This window comes from Saccopteryx bilineata, chromosome 5 (genome assembly GCF_036850765.1).
Source record: "Saccopteryx bilineata isolate mSacBil1 chromosome 5, mSacBil1_pri_phased_curated, whole genome shotgun sequence".
NCBI lineage: Eukaryota > Metazoa > Chordata > Mammalia > Chiroptera > Emballonuridae > Saccopteryx > Saccopteryx bilineata.
In genome coordinates, this window is record NC_089494.1 from 78,940,877 (window position 1) to 78,962,821 (window position 21,945).

The 21,945-nt window shown below is 39.9% G+C and overlaps 1 protein-coding gene across 17 annotated transcripts in view; it reads right to left on the reverse strand.

Annotated features, from left to right (window-relative positions):
- Positions 1-21,945, reverse strand: part of PKP4 (plakophilin 4) — a 272,470-nt gene that overhangs the window by 85,133 nt on the left and 165,392 nt on the right. For 14 of the 17 annotated variants that reach the window (XM_066278742.1, XM_066278740.1, XM_066278741.1 and 11 more), the window contains one exon: positions 1,160-1,194. The exons of the other annotated variants lie outside the window; for them this stretch is intronic. In XM_066278742.1, the coding sequence (XP_066134839.1) occupies positions 1,160-1,194 (35 nt within the window). The remainder of the gene's footprint in view (positions 1-1,159; positions 1,195-21,945) is intronic. 17 annotated transcript variants of the gene reach the window in all.

Here is a 21,945-nt window from a genome sequence, read left to right on the forward strand (position 1 = left end):
AACTCCATGGACTCCGCCTCAGGCGCTAGAATGGCTCCAGCCACAAGGGAGCAATGCCCAGATGGGCAGAGCATTGTCCCCTGGTGGGCATGCTGGGTGGATTCCAGTCAGACACATGCAGGAGTCTGACTGTCTCCTTGCTTCTAACTTCAGAAAAATACAAAAAACCAAACCAAAACAAAACAAAACAAAAACAAAAAATCTTGACTTATGTAAATAATTAGCAACTTTCCCATATTATACAGTGTGCCCGTAAAGTCATGGTGCACTTTTGACCGGTCACAGGAAAGCAACAAGATGATAGAAATGTGAAATCTGCATCAAATAAGAGGAAAACTCTCCCAGTTTCATACCTATTCAGTGCAGTTTGATGGAGCTCATGTACAGATTTTTTATAAATCCTTAGGTAGCTATCCCGTAGAGCCTCTACAGACTCGTCACTGACTGATGGCCTACTAGAACTGGGTTTCTCCACCAATCTGCTGGTTTCCTTCAACTGCTTATCCCACCGAGTAATGTTATTCCTATGTGGTGGCGCTTCATTATAAACGCACCGATATTCACGTTGCACTTTGGTCATGGATTCAAATTTAGCGAGCCACAGAACACACTGAACTTTCCTCTGTACCATCCACATCTCGATTGGCATGACCGTGGGCTGCTCTGCTGTATACACGGTGTTACGTCATCATCTGTGCATGCGCACATGCTGCCACAGCATCCTACAGAAACTGGAAGGGTTTTCCTTTTATTTGGTACAGATTTCACATTTCTATTGTCTTTTGTTGCTTTCGTGAAACCGGTCAAAAGTGCACCATGACTTGACGGACACACTATACATTAACCTTTGTGAGAAAAATCTGTTTCCTTATAAGGTAAAAATTTCAAACATTGGGTTAATATTAACAGTGTTGATGTCCAATGCTTTAACTTTCTTTACAACTGACATATACAAATCTATTCCATTATTATTTTTTTTATATTTAAGAGTATTAAAAAGTACTACTTGAAAGCGAAATAGCAATATTGTCACTAATAAAGGTTTTGCTGGCTTGGCTTATTTTATCAAGAGGTAGTAAGTTCAGAAAGCAGGCTATATATAAAACTACTTTCTTTTTTCTGTATAAAACATAATATTTCATATGATAAAAACTCATACCTGTTGATCTCCAAGGAAATGACTTTTCAGTTGAGCTAAAGAAAAAGGAAAACAAAAACAAGAACATTTATTTCCTTTTTCATAAAATTTAACTGTGTATGTTTTACATATAAATATTTAATGTTCACATTCATTTACATGAAGTATAAATACCTCAAACAAAATTTAAAACTACTCTTCTAAGTTAATTATTTAAACTTCCCCACTAATGAGATAAAACTGTATATCTACTTAGAATTAAGGCAAATTATAAAGTGACATAAGATTCTGCTTGGGGCCTGACCTGTGGTGGCGCAGTGGGATAAAGCGTCGACCTGGAAATGCTGAGGTCACTGGTTCAAAACCCTGGGCTTGCCTGGTCAAGGCACATATGGGAGTTGATGCTTCCAGCTCCTCCCCCCTTCTCTCTCTCTGTCTCTCCTCTCTCTCTCTCTGTCTCTCCCTCTCCTCTCTAAAAAAATGAATGAATAAAAAATCAAATAAATAAACCTTAAGATTAAAAAAAAAAAAAAAGATTCTGCTTGGATAAGACAAATAAAACAGCACAACTACTTATGATAATCATGGTACTCATATGATGTACTATGCTGCTTTTGTGGTAATATGCAAATTACATATACATTAAAATATATACTTAAAAAGAACCAAAAAAATCTGTTAAGAAATTCATTCATTTTACTTATTTTCCAAAGAAGTCCTAGATACAATAAATACAAATGTTAATAGGGTCAGTTTGAATAGAATGTTAACTTACATTGGGGTAGTGAACACAATATAATATTATATAGATGATATAGAATTATACACCTGAAACCTGTAAATTTTATTAACCAATGTCATATCAATAAATTCAATTAAAAAGAAAAAAACTTTATATCAAAATATAAGTTTTGGCCCTGGCTGGGTTTTTCAGTAGTGGAGTGTTAGCCCAGCGTATGAATGTTCCAGGTTCGATTTCCTGTCAAGGCAGGAGTCTAAGGTCATACCACCCTGAACGTGCCCGATCTTGTCCAGTCAAGGCAGGAGAAGTGCCTATATGTTTCTCTACCCATCTCTCTCTCTCCCTCTCCCTCTCCCTCTCTCTCTCTCTCTCCTCTTCCTCCTCCTCCTTTCATGCAGCCATGGCTTGACTGGAGTGAGTTGGCCCCAGGCACTGAGGATGGCTCATTGGCCTCCGCCTCAGGCGCTAAAAAGAAACTGGCTCCGGTTGCAAAGGAGCAAGGACCCCTGATGGGCAGAGCATCGCCCCCTTGTGGGCTTGCTGGTTGGATTCCGGTAGGGGCGCATGTGGGAGTCTGACTCTCTGCCTCTGTTCTCACTTAAAAAAACACCACACACACACACACACACACACACACACACACACACACACGGTTTTACAAAGCAGAAGAAATGTATAGCTATATATTTCTCTTGGTTTATAGAGTAAAAATTTAAAAACATATCTGTGACTCTCCCTGCTTCCACCAATCAACACAGGAAAGCATGGTGCAAAGGGGACAGTATGTTAGGAACATATGAAAGAGAGGCTGGATTATTAAGCAGTTACTAAACGCCTGACTGCAAGTACTGAACATATATTTACCTCCATTATATTATTCAGAATAACCTTATGAATAGGTACACTATTTTTATTTTACAGATAAACTAACTGGCCAAAGACTTATGTTATAACTGGAAGAGTTGGGATTCAAACCCAGGATGGTCTGACTCCAAAGTCAGGGCTTTTCATCACTGTGCTATATGGTACAACAACTTGTGACCACATTTTTGTATTAACACATACACACATACAATATACCTAGAAAGAAGTATAGAAAAATAAAAACCAAAGTAGTAAGCAGTTATCTCTGTGGCGTACAAGTAAAGGGATTTTTCTTTCTAAACATTTGTATTTTATTTTTGAAATCATAGTAAAACACACGTTGAAGTATCTGGAGTGTTTATAAACTTAAGGGAAAGGTATGTGACTTTGGGCTTTACACAGTAAAATTAAGGACCTGGAACAGAAAAGGAACAATCTTTTCTGTGCAATAGCTCTAAGATCTTAAGATTTTGTTACCTCTTGAAATCTCCCCAAGTCATTAGTGGCTAATGAAACTCTTGCTGCTTAAAACTCTGGACTGAATGCGAACTCCCTGAACCTCCATTTTGTGTGTGATTAGCCTCTTCTTCATCAGCGGCACGGCCGCTGACATTCCCGGACCTTGAAATTAGCTGCCAGTAGGGAACATGCTCCCAAAGAATGGAGTCAATCAGTTCGTGCTAATCTTAGCATCCAGTGATGTTCCTTATCTGAAGCACTCCAAACTGATTTCGAAAGGGACTGATTAGATGGAGAAAAGGTGAAAATTTGTTCAAATACCAATAAGAGCACATTTGTCTTGCTTCGAGAGTACTATATCATATTCTTCTTATGACTCTAAAAGTGGCTCCCACACTGAATTTAACTTCTCTTGAATGTGCTTTTGTCATTTAGTTCTATTATCTAAATTAGTTTTCTAAGCACCGAGGTTGATATTATTTACTCAACTGTGCTCCTATCAAAGTGTTCCTATTTCTTTTCTTTTCTTTTTTTTCATTTTTCTGAAGCTGGAAACAGGGAGAGACAGTCAGACAGACTCCCGCATTCGCCCGACCGGGATCCACCCGGCACGCCCACCAGGGGTGACGCTCTGCCCACCAGGGGGCGATGCTCTGCCCATCCTGGGCATCGCCATGTTGCGACCAGAGCCACTCTAGCGCCTGGGGCAGAGGCCACAGAGCCATCCCCAGCGCCCGGGCCATCTTTGCTCCAATGGAGCCTTGGCTGCGGGAGGGAAGAGAGAGACAGAGAGGGAAAGTGCGGCGGAGGGGTGGAGAAGCAAATGGGCGCTTCTCCTGTGTGCCCTGGCCGGGAATCGAACCCGGGTCCTCTGCACGCTAGGCCGACAAAGTGTTCCTATTTCTTGTACATACTAAAATACATGATAAATCAAACTGCCATCCAGAAATGTTTAATACACCAAGTTTCTTGGGAATATCATAAAATACCTTTACAATATGTTTTATTTTTGAAATTATAGATTATAGAATATAAATTGTGTTAATTGCTCAAATTGGGCAAGAGCTGCATCTGTTTTGCTCATCTTTTTGTGTCAAATAACTTGCATATTGCCTGACACACAGCAGATGCTCAAACTTAGACTGTGAAAAATACCAAGTTCTTCATTATTCTGAAAGATCAGGTATATAAATTATCAGTTACTGCTCTGTTCAACCAAGTCAACTTATTCTCCTCTACCATAGGTAGGAAATTCTGGTAGCTGCCTTGTTTTACAATTATGCAAACAGCATTTCTCTGCTGAAAAGGCCTCTTTGGTCATCAATACAGTAAGACCTTTCTAAGTGAAGGCAATGGAAAAAATCTCAGTTCATATTAATTTACCCTATTCTATATTAGGTAAAAGATAGAAATCAATAGGAAAATAAGCTAATATTATGACTCATAAAAAAATTAAAAATAAAGCTGCCTTATGACCAGGTGGTTCCACTTCTGGGAATATATCTGAAGAATTTTGCATCACTAATTTGAAAGAATATATGCACCCAATGTTCATTACAGCTATTTATAATAGCCAAGATTTGGAAGCAGCTCAAGTGTCCATCAGTTGATGAATGGTTAAAAAGGCTGTACTACATTTACACAATGGAATACTAATCGGCCATAAAAAAGAAGGAAATCTTACCCTTTGTGACAGCAAAGATGGACCTGGAGATCATTATGCTAAATGAAATAAGCCAGTCAGAGAAGGACAGATAAGCCAATCAGATTTCACTCCTTTGTGGAATCTAATGAACAAATTTACCAAACAAAAAAATAGAGATAGGCTCATAGATAGAGCTCAGGCTGACAGTTGTCAAGGGAGGAGAATGCGGGGGGGGGGGGGGGGGGGAGGGACTGAGTAAAAAAGGACAAAAATAAAAGACAAAAAACTCACGGAAGTGGACAAAAGCGTGGGGCTGGGGATTGGGGGGTTGAGGAGGGTATGGGGGATAAATGGTGATGTATGGCAACTTCACTTGGGGTGGTGAACACACAGTACAGTGTACAGTGGTGTGCTGTGCACTTGTATACCTGAAACCTGTAACATTTTGTTAACCAATGTCATCCCCCCCAAAAAAACCCCACAAGCAGCAAAAGTTCCATGTTATATTTTGATGACTATAAAGGGGTGGGCAGAAGTAGGTTTACAGTTTTTCAAATGAAAAATAGTACAATTAATAAATAATAGGCCCTAGTCCAGTAGCTCAGTAGGTTAGAGCATTGTCCTGTTATGCCAAGGTTGCAGGTTTGATCCCTGGTAAGGGCACACACAAGAATCAACCAATGAATGCTTAAATAAGTAAAACAAGAAATCAATGCTTCTCTCAAATCAATTAATAAATATAAATAATACAAGAATAAACTGTTTTGCATACTTACAATTATAAACCTACTTTTGCCAACCACTGTATATTCAGCCCAATTATCTTCATACTAACACTACAATTCTGCTATAACTAGTCATTATATGTTATCTTGAACAGTCTATTTCCTTTTGAACAACTCACTTTAAATAATTAGCCCTGCCCAGTTGACTCAGTGGTAGAGTGTAGGCCTAGCGTGCAAGAGTCCTGGGTTCAATTCCGGGTCAGGGCACACAGGAGAAGCGCCCATCTGCTTCTCTACCCCTTCCTCTCTCCTTCCTCTCTGACTCTCTTCTCCTCCCACAGCCAAGGCTCCATTGGAGCAAAGCTGGCCCGGGCACTGAGGATGGCTCTGTGGCCTCTGCCTCAGGCACTAAGAACGGCTTTGGTGCAACAGAGCGACGCCCCAGAAGGGCAGAACATCGCCCCCTGATGGGCATGCTGGGTGGATCCCAGTTGGGCACATGCGGGAGTCTGTCTGACTGCCTCCCTGTTTCCAACTTCAGAAAAATACAAAAAAAAAACAACTCAATTATTTACTACTCTGAAATTCAGGGATCAGACAATAAATCTGTGCCATTTTGAAACGATAAGTCACTGACTATAACTTGTTTTTATTAGAACAATTAGAGGCAGCTCCCTGTTAGAAAGAATGGCTTATCCCTTCCTTCTCTCTCTCTCTAACCAACTATTCCTAGAAACACTTCCCCAACTTTTATTGAATGTCTACAATGTGTCTATTATAGGCACTGTGCCCACAATGATTCCACCCTATTCTCTTCTCTTCTCATATGAAGATACCAAATAGCTTGTGTTCAGGAGGTTCCTGTGGAACATGGAGCACATTTTACAAAAACTGAATTGGACGTAATAACTTAGTTTCAGTGGGAGGATGCATTCACATTTTCCAAAAATTTAATTATCAACAACCTTCTAGAACAGGGGTAGTCAACCTTTTTATACCTACCACCCACTTTTGTATCTCTGCTAGTAGTAAGATTTTCTAACCGCCCACCAGTTCCACAGTAATGGTGATTTATAAAGTAGGGAAGTAACTTTACTTTATAAAATTTATAAAGCAGAGTTACAGCAAGTTAAAGCATATAATAATAATTGCTTACCAAGTACTTTATGTCAGATTTTCGCTAAGTTTGGCAGAATAAATCTTTATAAAACAACTTACTATAGTTAAATCTATCTTTTTATTTATATTTTGGTTGCTCCGCTACCGCCCACCATGAAAGCTGGAAGGCCTACTAGTGGACGGTAGGGACCAGGTTGACTACCCCTGTTCTAGAATGAAATTCGTTCTTAAGTTTGGTATTGTCTGGAACAATTAAAAGCAAGTTCATTAGCAAATTAATAAATCAAGACAATTCATTTTAATTTGAACAATGTTAGTTTTGTTTAAAGGATAATGCCTTGCCTTTATTACAATATTACATGGAAATATATAGTAAAGCCCTGTGAGACTGTATACTTATGAAATTAAATAGTTTTTAAAAACTTTTTATTCAGAGACATAAGTTGGAGGCAAAAAATATTTTAGTTGAATATATTTATATTTTTTTGTATTTTTCTGAAGTTAGAAGCAGGGAGGCAGTTGGACAGACTCCCGCATGTGCCTGACTGGGATCCAGCTGGCATGCCCACCAGGGGGCGATGCTCTGCCCATCTGGGGTGCTGCTCCCTTGTAGTCTGAGCCATTCTAGTGCCTGAGGCGGAAGTCATAGGGCCGTCCTCAGCACCTGGGCCAACTTTGCTCCAATGGCAGGGGAAGAGAGAGATAGAGAGAAAGGAGAGGGGGAATGGTGGAGAAGCAGATGGGCACTTCTCCTGTGTGCCCTGACCCAGAACTGCCACATGCCAGGCCGACGTGCTACCACTCAGTCAACCAGCCAGGCTTTGTTGGATATTTATAGCTGTGCAATGTCTTTGAAACTTTCTTTATTTGGCGTTTCCTCATAAGTTAGAAAGCTAACCTGCTCAGACTCCTCTGCAGCCAAGGGTAGGCCAGCCACCAAAGGTCTACCAACACCCACATGAGGGGGTGGCAGTGGCCTGGGAAGCAGCTGTGGTGAGGTCAGCAGTGGCCATGGCTATTCCTCCTGGACACCCTGACCCAGAATGTGGCTCTCCTAGATCTTTTATGTTGAAGCTTTTGATAAGTTCCTTTTCTGCTTATCCAAGCCAGAGAGGATTTTATTCAACCAAAAGTCCTGATCAATGTCATAAAACTAGTATTCTGACTAAAAACAAATATAAACAGGCTGTCTGAAAAGAGCCAGAATTTCACTCCTTTAACTCTAGATCTGTATTTTCAAGTGCATGTTAGATATACTGCATTTCATATTCAGCACATTGAAACTCTTTACCCCAAACTAACTCCCATTTAATCATTACTGCCTAGTCCAACTGAACAACATGGAGTCATTTTATCACCTCTGTCCCCATCCCCACTAGTGTGTGAACTGCACGCAGACAGTGAAGTCTGCCTTGTTCACAGATGCACCTCCAGAACCTACAACAGGATCCGGCACATGGGCATCACTCAAGCCACACACCTTGTCTCACCCTCGCCACCAGACAGCTCAGGCCCTCAGTGGGGTCCTCTTGGTCTGCCTAGCTGGTCTACCTACCTTCACCTTTTCACCCTTCCAGGCTCCTTACCACACCGCTAACAGTGATTGTCCCAATGCCTCAACCTGACATCATTCTCCTGATGCTAGCACACAACAGATCCATAGAGGATCAATTTCAAACATCTTAGGATGGTACAGTTTCAGACCTCCTAGGGCAATGGACGGCAAACTCATCAGTCAACAGAGCCAAATATCAACAGTACAACTGAAATTTCTTTTGAGAGCCAAATTTTTTAAACTTAAGCTATATCGGTAGGTACTTTGTTATTAACTTAATTAGGGTACGCTTACGCTGGCCTTTGCGCCTGCACTCAAGGGGCCAAAGAGCCGCATGTGGCTCACAAGCCATGGTTTGCCGACCACTGTCCTAGGGAAACAGAAGGCCCTCCACCAGTTTGCTCTTTCCCACAAAAACTTACATTCTAGGCCCTTCTAATTACTTGCAGTTCTTTCACATACCATGCTGCTTCATGCTTCCCATGCTATTTTGGGACAGAACATGCAGAAAGAGTCTGGAAGCTCTTTCAAAATGACACAAATTCCAGAATGGCATATGCAGGTACCATCTAACAATATATATGTTAGATACCCATGAAACTGAACACTCACTCTAATGAAGTTTACCTTCATTTTGTATCACTTAATAACAGGAATGTTTTTTAAAAATGGCCTACCTAATTCTGTACCCAGTTTCACCCTGATTCTAGTGTCTGATGTGAGCCAGCCTGCTTCAGGGGACACCAGCAGGTAAACAGCAGGACAGGGGCCGGTGGAGAATTTGATGCCACCACATGCTGACTTCACTATGTCATTTCCCTTGTCTTGTGCCAGGTCTATATGGGGCTCTTTCAGTCACTAGTAAGTGCAGGCTATTGTCATTCTCTCCAACAGGACACACTAAATTGAGAGAGAATCAAGAGTTATTCCCTTGTTGAAAAGAGAACTGGTCTTAGCATGAGATTAGAAAATAGTCAAACTATAAAATTTATTGCTTTATTTTAAAAAATCATTGTTTTAAGAAATTTAATAAACACATGTATATATGTGCATACATAGAACCCTCATTAATAGGTCAATAAATTAAGCATAGCCAATAAAAAATTAAACTTCACTTAGTATTAACAGAGAGGAATTACTAAAACAAACTATTCTAGAAATTTTTATTTATATATAGAGGTTGGGTGTGTCCCACCATCTATACTACATATTCTTTACAGCAGTGGTCCCCAACCTATTTTGGGCCACAGACCAGTTCAATGTCAGAAAACACTTTCACGGACTGGCCTTTAGGGTGGGACGGATAAATGTATCACATGACCGAGACAAGTGTCAAGAGTGAGTCTTAGACGAATGTAACAGAGAAAATCTGGTCTTTTTTTAAAAAAACAACAACAAAAAACATTGTTCAGACTTAAATATAAATAAAACAAATAATGTAAGTTATTTATTCTTTCTCTGCAGACCGGTACCAAATGGCCCGTGGACCGGTACCGTTCCGAGGACCAGGGGTTGGGGACCACTGCTTTACAGCATTCTCCTTGGTGGACAATCATCTTTCAAGATTTAGCTCAGTGAAAATTGATCACTTCTTCCTTTATTCCATAAATGTGCCCACTAACCCACTTCAGTATTTGGACTTTCCATATGACTGAATCACAGTATTTGTTTACCTATGTTTCCACTGCCAAACTCTGGCCTTTTGGAGGGTAAAGACTGTGTCTTAATTCTACCTGCATCCAACCATCATTGGGGAGGATGATAAATAAATGACAACTAATCTTAACTCTTTGGATTGTTCTTTTTAAGGCTTATTTTATTTGCTTTTAGAAACTGTTCTATTCATTGTACAAAGGAGTCATATTTCTGACTTTGTTTTTGGCCCTTTCTGTAATTCATAGAAAAAATGTTTATTGTTCCTATTATATGTATTAATTCAACAAATATTTGTTGATCATATACTGAGTGTCAGACATTGTTGGAAGCTGAGTTCTAATAGTGACAAGAGGCAAAATCCTTGCCTTCCAGGTGCTTACAATTAATTGTCTTGTAATTACCTATTAAAGTACCTGTGTGACTCGCCCCATTGGATCACAGCTCCTGAAAAGCAAGCTGTCAAGAGACTTGAAAGGTTGATATTAAAGCCAGAATCTTCTAAGAGAGGACTGATGAATACAGCAGTGTGCTGAGTCAAGAAGCATTCACATAACAACCAAAAGTATGAAACATTTATCTTTTCAAACGTAAGAGCTAGCTTCTCATTTTACTCACCTATTAAATGAAGGTAAATGACATTGCTACCACCCAGGTGGGAATTAGAACATGAGGGCTCTGGCAGAAAAGATATGTAGCTCAATTCCCACAGCTCAAAAATTGTAAAGGGCTGGCAAATCAGCCAATTTGGGAGACCACCAATATAATACTCTACATGTCCAAGTAAACCTGACATTTCCCCATTTGTATTATGACAGTCTCTTCAAATGGCTGTTTAAATCACATCAGTTCAATAGCCTTATAAAATCTACTTTTTTCACTATTATAGCATATTCTTTCATGGTGTTTTTAAAATGATCCTTATATTTTATTCCTTTACTAGGCACAGGTAATTAATAAATGAATACTAATGGATTATATGATCACTAATTTTACTATAGAAAAATTTAAGGTACATTTGTACACTGCTGGCCTTACTCTTTCTTCTTGAGTTCTCTATTAATTTTACTATTCTGAGCTCTTACCATGAATTCCCATAAATTCTGAGTTTCACACAAAAGTTCTATATTTCTACTGCATGGTTAACTCTTGCTTAAATTCAGCAACTATCAGAAGTTTACAGATGAAATCTCAGTAGCTCAAATAAATTTCAAACTGCATTTTTTCCCCTTCTCTTTAAATTTGTTAGTCTTATTTTCAATTTTTGGTTTTCTCATTTAAAAAATCACCTTTCAACTTTTTCATTTGTTATTGTTGGGTTTTACTTTTCTAATTGAAATTACTCCATTAGCAAATGTGTAAGTTTTCTGGATTCTAAATCCACTGTGAAAACTTCTGGCAACTCTCTCTTGGTTTATTATAATTACATTTGGAACTTATTAATTTAATATTTGTCACTCTACCTTTTAATCGATTCCAAGGCCTATTTCTCAGTCAAAAAATAAAAAAAGGAAGTAGATTTTCTTTTTTCTTTTTTGGTGATGGATTCACATTGTAACTATCTAAGACCTTGTTATCCTCTACACATTACAAAATGCTTTTTAATGAACTGCTTCAGGAATCAACAGACAGACTCCATCGTGCCCAGGTCACTCCATGTGTATCCTATTATGCACCTAGGATTATTCTCTCTCAGAATCTGGCAAAATTACCAATGACTCTTAAGTTTTAGTCTCTACCTAGAGTGTTACAGGATAAATTTAAAACAAACTTCCTCATCTGAGTAATTCATTCTATCGAACACTTAAATTTCTATAGCATAATTATAATGGAATTTTCAATTATCATGTGGAAGTAACATAGTAACATTTTAAGTCATATCTACCTAGTATTACTTTCCCTTTCCTTTTAATAGTACATTTAAAACTTTGCTGTTTCCTTAATGCACTTGTAAAATACTCCACTAGTTTCTCACAAGTCCTTAGCTAGATAAAGCTCATTCTTTGTTCTAGCTTTCATGAGGGCTCTTGAATTTATGCTTGAGAATGACTGAGGAAGTTCCAGGTCTTAAAAGCACTCACCCTCAACAAGAGTGTCCTTTTGGTTATCTTATAATTAGCATGGTGAGAGGTTGGGTATAGAAGACTGAGATGGAACTGACGGCTCTCTAAAGCTATAACCATCTTCAGCTGTTCCAAGAACTCATCTCACCTACCAATAGGTAACTGTTAGGTTAAAACTAGTTCTGTGTTTCCTGTGTTTGGGAAACAAGAGATCTCACCTCTCGCTTTTACTTAGATAAGGATTGACTAGGGAATAAACCCTTTCCATTAAACAGGGATAATCTCTGTCTCAGCATCAGAACAGAGCAGTTCAACAAAATTAAACAGTGCACCATGATTATTCTTCCCATGACAGGGGTGGATAGGCCTTCAGTTTTCCACTGGGCTTACAGGTAAGTCAAAGATAATAGGTTTGAACTGTTTTGCCCACTGAAGCAGAGGAAGAGAGTAAGAAGGCAAATAAATGTTTGCACTAAAGATCTCTGACAACCTGATCAAGTTTATAAAAGTAACTAGCCTATGACAATAAAGGTATCTTAGCAACACTCAGAAAGCAATCTGTCTTGGTATTTATATTTTTGAGAGCTTCTTCAAAAATTTAATTGTTGTCTATTCACAATCAATCTCAACAAAAACAAAAGCCTTTCCTCCAAATTCACAATCTTTCCAGGCCTAATGCTCCTTTCTGTGTTCTCTGTATCATGAAATCAGACCCTGGACAATTCTACTGGATGAAAACTGGTTTTCTTCTTCCTAAGAAATGACAACTTGATCTCAGCAGTCATGAAAAGTGAAACCATGACAAGACAATATGCTCATAATCAAGGTTTATTATTATTTTTATGTGTTATGGCTTTAAATTGCCCTAGAAATGGTATGTGGCTATAATTTGAACTAAGCACCTGACCAGGTGGCGCAGTGGATAGAGCGTCAGATTGGGATGCAGAAGACCCAGGTTTGAAACCCTGAGGTCGCCAGCTTGAGTGTGGGCTCATCTGGCTTAAGTGCAGGCTCACCAGCTTGAGTGCAGGATCATAGACATGACCCCATAGTTGCTGGCTTGAGCCCAAAGATTGCTGGGCTTGAGCAAGGGGTCACTCGCTCTGCTGTAGCCCCATAGTCAAGGCATGTATGAGAACGCAATCAATGAACAACTACAAAGCTGCCATGAAGAATTGATGCCTCTCATCTCTCTCCCTTCCTGTCTGTCGTCCTTATCTGTCTGTCTCTCTGACTCTCCCTCTGTCTCTGTTGATAAAAAAAAATTCTTTTTAACTAAGCAAAGCATCTCAAATGGGACAGGGCAAAGGGTTTCTTTTCATAATTATTTATGAATCTGAGGGATGATAGTGAAGTTAGAGGGGGAAAAAAGGGCACTTGATAAAAATGATGCCCTTGATGCAGGATGCAGCTGCTCCCGGCCCATCAGCAACAGAACATGAGCCTAAGGTTCCCTTCCAACAGTGGTGATGGGCTGTGCCGATCCAGCTGTGCTCTGCCTCCCATCTCGTGTGACCAGCAGGAGCCCACCAGACAGCTGCAGGAAGGCCAGCCTGATACGGCGTCGAACACAGGAAAGGTCGAAGGCTTCCAGTTTGACTGATGTATTTCTCTCAACTACCCTCTACCTGAAAAACCTGGCCATGGTCTCAAAATGTGCATTCACTATTTTAGTCTTTAAAAAACCATAAGCAACAGGGAGAGTAAAGTGTGGTGCAACAGGGCACTGTGTGTTTCCATGGGCTGCGGCAAGGGTAGAGGACAATGCGTGACCAGGCACTGGGTGCACTTGGAGCTCTCACTGCTGGCTCTGCTTCGCTCTCGCCCTGCTTTCCCAAGCCTTCACTCCGCTTTCCCTCATGCTACTCCACCATACTTTGGGCCCTTAGAATAGCTGTCTAAAATGAATTCCAGAAAAAGGTTAAGATATAAATAATACTACAAGCAGTCTCCTAAAGAGAAAATTATGTATTTGATACACAGCAAAAACATTAAAAAGGAACAAGAAATACTAGATAATAGCCTTTTCAACAATTTAAGTAGTTTCATAAGGATTGGAGGTGAACACATTTTAGAAGATGTTAAATATTCTTTTTTTTTTTTTTAATTAAGTGAGAGGTGGGGAGGCTGAGAAAGACTCCTGCATGTGCCCCAACCAAGATCCAACTGGCCCTGCCTGGTTGGGCTGTAGGTCTGTTTTTCAGAAACCAAGCTATTTTAGGGCCTGAGGCTGAGGCCATGGAGTCCTTCTCAGTGCCAGGGGCCAACCTTGCTTGAACCATTCAAGCTATGGCTGCAGGAAAGGAAGACAGAGAGATATAGAGAGAGATGGGGGAAGGGAGGTGGGGAGAAGCAGATGTTTGCTTCTCCTATGTGCCCTGACTGGAATCAAACCTGGGACGTTCCACATTCCAGGCCGACACTCTATAGCTGAGCCAATCGGCCAAGGCCAAAGATGTGAAATATTCTTTGACAGAAGCATTTTGTGTTAGTGCTTTGAATCTATGAATAAAAGGTCCAGAAGATCATATGGGAAGGGGAAGATCAAAAAGGATGTAGTACTAGGCTCCATTGGAGCAAAGATGGCCCGGGTGCTGGGGATGGCTCCTTGGCCTTTGCCCCAGGCGCTAGAGTGGCTCTGGGCCCAACAGAGCGATGCCCCGGAGGGGCAGAGCATCGCCCCCGGTGGGCAGAGCGTCGCCCACTGGTGGGCGTGCCGGGTGGATCCCGGTCGGGCACATGAGGGAGTCTAACTGTCTCTCCCCGTTTCCAGCTTCAGAAAAATACAGAAAAAAAAAAAAAAAAAAGGATGTAGTACTAGACAAAAATGAGACAGTTCCCTCTGGTATTCCCATAAATTATAAAGGAAGGATGACTTCTGTTGAAGCCCACCCAAAACAGGTTTTCCAACTATTAAAAGTAAAATTTAGGATAGAAGAGTTTTCTACCATTTCAGCTGACATCTGAGATGAAAATACTTAGATGGCTAAACAAAACAGCAGACTATCTTTCCTAAGTATTCTGCCATAACTCAGGCCTCAATTTAGGCAAAGGGTCACCTTAAAATAATTGGACTACTGCAAATTATGTGTCCATGGTTCATAAAATGTTATTGTTCTTTCATTTCTATCCTTCTAAAACCCTCCAAATGTGAAGAAACAGAAAGGTAATAAATATTTTTAATTTAAAATAAAAAGCCTGGCCTGAGGTGACACAGTGGATAGAGTGTCGAACTGGAATGCTGAGGTCGCCAGATCAAAACCCTGGGCTAGCTCGGTAAAGGCACACATGAGAAGTAAACAATGAACAGCTAAAGTGAAGCAACTATGAGTTATTTCTCACTCCCCTCTTCTCTCTCCTCTCTGTAAAATTAATAAATAAAATCTTAAAAATAAATAAAACAAATTAAAAAAAGAAATACAGACATGCTTTAAAAATATGTAAAATAATTGATATTTTATACTTTTATTATTTTTTTAAATTGCAAATTTAGTGTTTTTTGTTTTGTTTTTTTTTTTATAATTTTATTTTTTTAATGGGGTGACATCAATAAATCAGGATACATATATTCAAAGATAACAAGTCCAGGTTATCTTGTCGTTCAATTATGTTGCATACCCACCACCCAAAGTCAGATTGTCTTCTGTCACCTTCTATCTTGTTTTCTTTGTGCCCCTCCCCACCCCCTATCCCTCTCCCATTCCCCCCTCCCCCCCCCCGTAACCACCACACTCTTATCAATGTCTCTTAGTTTCACTATTATGTCCCACCTACGTATGGAATAATACAGTTTTTTCTAACTTTTGTTTTTATTTGGTTGTATTCCATACATCTTTCCTCTGTTGCTATCTTTTTTATCTCATGTGCTTCTGTGGTGGTTTTTTCAATGGTGGTTACCTTTGAGTAATGAAAAGGGTCCCTACCCTGTTCATTGTAGTGCACTATCTTGTGAGTACTTTTGCACTCCATCGACCTTTGCTACTGTTAATCTCCATCTTCTCCCCCTCTTTCTTTTTGTTGTTGTCACAGTTTAAATTTGGTTTTATTGTGTTCTTCTTGGAGCTTTTACTTGTGGCTGTTTTTTTTTGTTCTTTGTATCTGATTGGAGAACCCCCTTTAGTAATTCCTGGAGTGGGGGTTTTCTGATGATAAATTCCCTCATCTTTTCTGTATCTGTGAATGTTTTTATTTCTCCTTCGTATTTGAAGGATAGCTTTGATGGGTATAGTATTCGTGGCTGAAAGTTCCTCTCTTTCAGGACTTTAAATATTGGGGTCCACTCTCTTCTAGCTTGTAGAGTTTCTGCTGAGAAATCTGATGATAATCTAATGGGCCTTCCTTTATATGTTGTATTCTTCTTTTCCCTGGCTGCCTTGAGAATTTTTTCTTTGTTGTCGGTTTGTGTCAATTTCATTATGATATGCCTTGGAGTAGGTTTGTTGGGGTTAAGAAAACTTGAAGTTCTGTTTGCTTCTTGAACTTGAGGCTTTGGTTCTTTCCACAGGCTTGGGAAGTTCTCATCTATTATTTGTTTGAGTATGTTCTCCATTCCATGTTCTCTCTCTTCTCCCTCTGATATACCTATTATTCTTATGTTATTCTTTTTGATGGAGTCAGATAATTCTTGTAGGGCTATCTCATTTTTTTAAATTTTTGGGTCTCTTTCTTCTTCTCTCTGTTGTGCCTCAAGTTGCTTGTCTTCTATTTCACTAATCCTCTCTTCTATCTGACCTGTTCTATTAACTAAGCTTGTTACTTCGTTTTTCAGCTCGTGAATTGAGTTTTTCATCTCTGTTTGATTTGTTTTTATAGTTTCAATTTCCTTGGACATATATTCTTTGTGTTCATTGAGTTGTTTTCTGAGCTCCCTAAATTGCCTTTCTGTGTTTTCTTGTATATCACGGAGGATTTTTAGGATTTCTATCTTGAATTCTCTGTCATTTAGCTCCAAGGTTTCCAATATATTAAATTTTTTCTCCATAGATTTTTCCTCATCTAGCTGTGTTACCTCTCTTTCTTTTGTATCCATGATATTCGATTTTCTCTTCCTTAATGGCATCTGAGGGTGGTTTTGTGATAGTATTAATGAGATTTAATAAAGAATAAAAAATTTAAAAAAATAAAAAAAATAAAAAATCGAAGAGTTGTTTTTTTTAAAAAAAATTAATAATGAAATAAAGAAAAATAAAATAAAATAAAAATTAAAAAAAAAAGGAAATTATTCCCCCCCTTTTTTTTTCCTCTCCTCTCCTCTCCCCTCTTTCTTGAGAAAATCTTGTGGTGGACTGTGAATTATAACAAACAATGCCTGTGATGGAGGGCCTGAATTGGGGAAAAGTAATAAAGGGGCAAAAAAAAAAAGGAAAAAAAAAAAGGAAAAAAAAAAAGAAAAAAGAAAAAAAAAGAGCGTATGGACCCACAAAAAGCAAATAAGGAAAAAATTTGGGTCAAGAATAAAATGATTTGCTTTTAGGTGTTGGTTGTCTAAGAGTTATGATGAGAGGAATAAGAGGAAAACGGAAAAATGGGGGGACAAATTAAAAAATTACTATTGTATTTAGTGGAACAAGAACTAGATAATATGGAGAGCCAGGGATGGGAGCACTGCTAGTGAGTTAAAAAGGTGAAGTAAAAACCCCCCAAAATGCCACAAACATAGGTTTGAGTCCCAGATAAGATAATTTGTTTGTTATTGAGGTTTGAATGAGAGGAGATGTAAAGGAGAAAGGAAGAAACTAATATAGAGGGAGAAAAGAAAGAGAGAGAGAGAAAAAAAGAGGGAACCACTAAAAGAAGAAAAAAGAAAGGAGGGAGAGAGAGAGAGAGAGAGAGAGTTAAGGGTTTTGGAGTGCAACCCTCATAGAGAGAAAGGAAGAGGAGGGAAAAGATAATGGGAGATGTAACACTTATGGGTAGTGTAGTTCAAGGAGAGGAGAGAGTAAGACCGGTAGAGAGTTAATCGGCCAAATTGGAGGAGGAAAAAAAAGTATCAAGGATGAAGATAAGAGAAACAAACGAACAAATATAATAAAATGGGATAGGTTATAAAGTCTGCAGATTATTCTTGATTTTGAGAGGTTATCTTCTTGCTTTTTCTTTTCTCTCCCTCTTCCTGGTCGGTGACTCTGTACCCCGGGTTCTGCCCCTTTGGCACGCTCAGGTAGAGGTTTGCAGTTGATAAGTCTCTATGGCAATGTCATGTATTGTGCTTTAGTCTCGTTGGCAGTCGAAGCTCATTAGCATTTATAGGCTCCGACAGTGAGAGAGTCCGTGTTCCTGGAGCCTTTCTCCTAGTCTTTCCTTCCTCAATTAGTAGCCTGATAATCCAGCTATGGGGTTGCTGCTGCCTCTGCCTGGATAGTAAGAGGCTCAAAGAGCTGGCAACTCCCCACTCTATTTCCACTCAGCACAGGGCTCTGGGTAAGGCTCAGTCAGTCAGAGCTGCTAGCATAATCAGGCGGGCTTTCCGCCCACTCAAAGACCTCTGGCTCTGCCACTCTGTCCGGTAACACAGGCGGGCGCCCACTTCCGGGGCGCTTGGAGGAAACTCTCACTCACTGTCTGCGACCAGGATATCCGGCCAGCAGTCTCACGCTCTGAGTGAAACCCCCAACCGCAGGGAAAAGTTGCAGCGTTGGAATTGAGTCTTGCTCCATCCCCGTGCGCGGCTTTTGCAAGGCGCTGGGGCGGCTCGAGATTCTGCTTTGGCCCACACAAAGGCCCCTGACTCTGCCCCTCTCTGCGATAACACGGGCGCGCACTGCCGAGGCACTCGGAGGAATTGCTCACTCCTTATCTGTGCGCGCAAACCAGGATATGAGGCCAGCCGCGTTTCCCTCTGAGTGAAACACCCTCCAGTACGGAAAATCTCCACCGTTGGAATTAGTTCTCACTCCCTCCTGTGCGTGGCTTTCCCAGGGCGCTGGGGCTGCCCAGAGACTCTGCCCTCGGCCCACAGAAAGGCCTCTGACCCTGCCTCTCCGTGGGGCAACACGGGCACCCACTCTCGGGGCCTAGGAAGAAATTCTCGCCCACTAACTGTGCACCGACCAGGAGACCGGGTAAAATGGCCGCTCTGCTTGTCTTTCTTTGTTTGGGTTTGGCGCGAGTGTTAGCTTGTATTGCCCGGGTTGCCACAGGATCCGATTTTCCTCGGCTTGGATCTCCGTGCCACAGCCTGGTTTGGCCGTTTGTGCCCCGACGGCCTGGATCTATTCACCCCCTTTGCCCGCCTCAGTTTCTATATTCACAGTTACCAGAGAAAGCCGCCCTGTTTAGGTTAGTGAGGAAGGCGGAGCATTTCTTACTCCCTATTTCCTTCGGGGTTTGGTTATGTATTTAGCCAATTTTTCACTCAATCATACCTTTGGGTGTATTGTGAAGCATCTGGAAGCTCCAAGTATAGGTTTTTCTGTTTCTGGTTGAAGATCTTGTTGAGTTTTGGGGGAGATTTATCGGTATCACTTCCTACCCCGCCATTACTCTGACGTCATCCTCCGATATTTTATACTTTTAAATAGAGCTAGACACAGGTAAGGAGGAGGACAGGGGCCCTGTTTTTCTACACGCTTTACATGAGATGAAGCACAGGACAAAGCTGTAGAGATCTATACTAAGAGATACACTGGCTAGCATCCAAATCCCTTAAAAATTCATCATAATAAATAGCTTTGGCCCTGGCCGGTTGGCTCAGCGGTAGAGCGTCGGCCTGGCGTGCGGGGGACCCAGGTTCGATTCCTGGCCAGGGAACACAGGAAAAGCGCCCATTTGCTTCTCCACCCCCGCCCCTCCTTCCTCTCTGTCTCTCTCTTCCCCTCCCGCAGCCTAGGCTCCATTGGAGCAGAGATGGCCCAGAGGCTGGGGATGGCTCCTTGGCCTCTGCCCCAGGTGCTAGAGTGGCTCTGGTCTCGGCAGAGCGACGCCCCGGAGGGGCAGAGCATCCCCCCTGGTGGGCATGCCGGGTGGATCCCGGTTGGGCGCATGCGGGAGTCTGTCTGACTGCCTCCCTGTTTCCAACTTTGGAAAAATAAAAAAAAAAAATAAATAAATTTAAAAAAAGTGTTCTTAAAAAAGAACAAACGAGAAAGAATGATGATAATGATAACAAAGGAACAAGGTCAAGTCTTTGAAAACCACATTTTTGAGGTACAATGGGTAATTCATAAACACTGCTCATTGGCTGACCAGGCGCCCTCCATGACAACTGGACAGGGAGGTGGATGAACAAAACTGCTTTAAAATCCTAGATTTAAGGTCCAGCATTCTTTGAAGAAATATGAAAAGAGGAACAATGGTGTGCAGTATGACAGAAGTGGCTGATCAGCTTCCCCTGCTTTCTCCCTTGGCACCCTGTCCTCCCAGTCATCACCATCGTGAGCTAACCTAATGAAAAGGCATTACTGGGGTGTATGGAGCATGTTGTGCAGACTCATAATCTATTCAATTTAAATAATTTTTACTTAAACTATCGAAAAGAACATCCACCACTCAGATTTTAAGAAATATAACTGTCCTCATTTTATAAAAAAAACAAATTTTAAACATAATTTTAGTTAGAAAATTAACATTTAAACACATTTTTGTTACACTACATTTATGTGTGCACACATGTATATATAAAATAAAATAGTATAATGACCCCTATGTATTCATTACCTAGCTTCAACAAAAATAGTGAAAATGTGGTCACACATATTTCATTCATACCTATTTACTCGGTATTACTAGATTATTTTGAAGTAAATAACAGCTATCATATCTTAACATCTTATCACAACATAACATTATCACACCTCAAAATAACAGTAAAATTTTTAATATCAGCAAATATCTAGTCAATATTCAAATTCCTTGTTTCAATTTTTAAACACAGTTGGTTTGTTTCAATCAGGACCAAACAAAGGCCCACACATTTGTTTGTTGCTATGTCTTTAAAATCTGTTCTAATGTATAGTTTTATCCTCCATTTTTCTATCTTTATTTCTTATTTGGAATTATTCACAGACTGGAATAATTCCTGACAGACTGGGTCTAACTAGTGTTTCAGAAGAGTGACATTTAACATGTTCCTCTGTCTGTGTATTTCCTAGGAATTAATACTTATGTATAGATGGTTGAGCAAGTTTGGGACAAGAATGCGTCATGGGTTACGTGATGTACACTCTATGGCATCACATCAGGAGACCATCATTTCTGGCTGTCTCCTGTGTTGACACTAACAAAGGTAGGTCAGTGGGTGCAGGTGCTATTATTAGCCTGATCTATTCACTGTAAAGTTTCCCATCATCTTCAGGTAATGGTTTTAGCAGCTGTTGGTGATCACTGATCTAGATATATTATTTCACTAGTACTTGCAAAATTCACCCAACATTTCAACTATTAGACTTATTCTTAATATACTACTCTAGTCAATAATATTATTTCTACCTTGGTATTTATGTTCATATAACACAATAAAAAAACTGTTGCACTTACTATTTACAAATAAGTTTTTACTGAAAAGTATTTTACTAATACAGAAAATAGATATAGATTTGTATTTTGTACTTCCGAATCACTATTTCTTATTTTATGGTTATTAAGACTGTACTTTAATTGTCTTTGTGGCTCAAATAGCACCATTATTGATAACATAACTAAGGGGGGGGTGATAGATCAAGCTTTAATTGGCTTGTTCTGAAGCAGAGACTATACATCATTGTCTCCTAGACTAATTGGCTGTGTTTTATTCCTTTCCAATAAAAAACAAGTCTGGAAGAAATAAGTACACATATTCTCTAAAGACATTCTTTCTTGGATTATAAGCAGTCCACTAATACAAACCAAATGTTGTATCTAAACTATATGACAATGGTTAAAATGTACAATTTTTTAATATAAGATTTTTTTTTCTTTGCTGTGAAAATCTGTAGCTTATGGCTTTTTTCCCTTTCAGTTTTAGAGTGCTTTCCTGCCTATTTGATTGTGGAGTCACAAAACAGCA